This window comes from Monopterus albus, unplaced genomic scaffold (assembly GCF_001952655.1).
Source record: "Monopterus albus unplaced genomic scaffold, M_albus_1.0 scaffold212.1, whole genome shotgun sequence".
NCBI classification, from domain to species: domain Eukaryota; kingdom Metazoa; phylum Chordata; class Actinopteri; order Synbranchiformes; family Synbranchidae; genus Monopterus; species Monopterus albus.
The window spans coordinates 1,220,217-1,222,135 of NW_018128092.1; the positions used below are offsets into that span (position 1 = coordinate 1,220,217).

At 40.9% G+C, this 1,919-nt stretch overlaps 1 protein-coding gene across 2 annotated transcripts in view; it reads right to left on the reverse strand.

Annotated features, from left to right (window-relative positions):
- Nucleotides 1-961, reverse strand: part of LOC109970986 (uncharacterized) — a 4,131-nt gene extending 3,170 nt beyond the window's left edge. Inside the window, exons 1-2 of one of the 2 annotated variants that reach the window (XM_020618967.1) lie at nt 782-961; nt 15-350 (exon numbers count right to left, since the gene is read on the reverse strand). In XM_020618967.1, the coding sequence (XP_020474623.1) occupies nt 15-350; nt 782-836 (391 nt within the window). In that variant the 5' untranslated portion in view covers nt 837-961. The remainder of the gene's footprint in view (nt 1-14; nt 351-781) is intronic. The other variant, XM_020618968.1, reaches the window with a different exon arrangement.
- Between the last annotated feature and the right edge of the window lie 958 nt (nt 962-1,919).

Below are 1,919 nucleotides of genomic sequence, written 5' to 3' on the forward strand. Positions count from 1 at the left end.
CAGCAGGAACTCACCATCTTTAACAACGTTGAGGTACACCACATGTTTATTTATAACACCACTGTTGGTACCACAGCCGTACCATCCTGTGTCAGACTTGACCAGCTGTCTGATGACCACATACAGCACTCCTGAAGTCACACTTGTTTCTTGATATTCAATGCTGTATTTGTGGTTGTCAGCTGAGTTAGCAGTCGTTGCAATGAGAACATCTTCTCTTTTACATTCTGCTTTACAGAAGAACTTCTGCTTTCCAGGAAAAGAAACCTGGCAATTAATTATGGCGCTTTGTCCTTCAGTTTTTGTGATAGTATCTGCATCGACGAGCCCCGCGTTTCCCCCACACAGAGCTGTTGAACAGATGTAAATGAACACTGATGACCAGAACTCTCTGTGTTGCAGACTTACTGTAAAACAGACTGTGGGTCGATCCGTCACTTCACGGTGAAGCAGAGATGATACACAGACTTGTAATAGTGGTAAAGTAGCAGCTCTCATATTTATAAGTATCTGTGACTGGTCAACATTTTTAAAGAAAGTGCTCAGGAGCCTGTTTCATCAGCTGAGTTAGCAGTCCTTTCACACAGCAGCTCCTTTACTGTGCAGAAAAAGAAAACTGTTTATTATTATAAGTTGGATTATAGAGATGTTGCCGTGGCAATAAATAAAACTAGAATGATAAAATCCTGTACACAGTCTGACAGCAACATAAAAACCCAATAACTAGCTTGTGTGTGTGTGTGGTGCAGCAGAAAGAGATGGACAGGTGATCAGTCCTGACCTGAGACGAAGCAGAAGAACAGGATGTGGTGGATCTTCATTCTGAGTTTGATCATGATGAAGAAAAGCAACTAAACTGCCGGAGAACTCTCTCGGTCACTTTGTTCCTTCCACTTCTGTTGGTCTGATCAATATAGAAGCGAAGGTTGCCCAATTTTATTTGTACTTCCTCTCTTCTCTCTCTGTGGGAATGTGTCCTATGTCGCCTATGTGACCTTTGTAAATGAAACCAGTGCAAAGTGAATTTCCACTGAATGTCAACAGTGGTCACATGGTGCATCAGCAGTGTCAACTAGTTCATATTTAATGTTCACCAGGAAGCTTACTGACACTTGTGTGAATATATTGTCTCTTCCTCTTTGTATTCACCTCTGCTGTGGTTCACATGATGTCATTCACTGTGGTTTTGACATCGTCTCTGTTTAAAACTTACATCTGTCTGTGTCATTCAGTAGCATTTTACAGGCTGTTCCTGCAAAATGAAGGAGGGTTCATGTGTGAAGTTAAAGGGGAACTGTTCAGAAAAACTCATCAACATGTTTTTCAAAAACCTTAGGAAGAAATCTGACTGTTTTGTCCAGTTTTCTTCACCCGGTAGCAGGAAGTTCTTCTGTAAGAAAGAACATAAAGAACTGAAAGAAGTGGTGACAGAGCTCAGTGTGGCAGGCACAGCTTAGAAGATGGATGTACAGCAGAAGGAGGGTTTCTTTCTTCAAGCCTCATGCAGCTGATCACGTCCAACTCAGAATGGTAGCACACTGGTTTGTAAAGATATTTGGTTCCAGGTTCATACTGCAGCTTTGGTCTCTGAGGTTCTGATGGTGAGTTACCATTGAAAGTACCTAAACCTGAATGTGAACACATCATCTTACAGGAAGTACGAACAACATACAAACACACTGTCTGAGAAAACAACAAGGGGCAGCACAGACCACATATTTAAGGAATGAGGTCAAGGTCGAGGTCAAAGTGTTTATTTGTCATATGCACAGTTAGGAAACGTGTTTCCCTGTACAATGAAATTCTTACTTTGCCGTCCACATGAATGCCACAAAATACAAATGAAATATAAAGTAGATAAATAAGTAACACAAAATCTAAGGCACTTTAAGCAGCAAATGCAGCAATATAATAAAAAT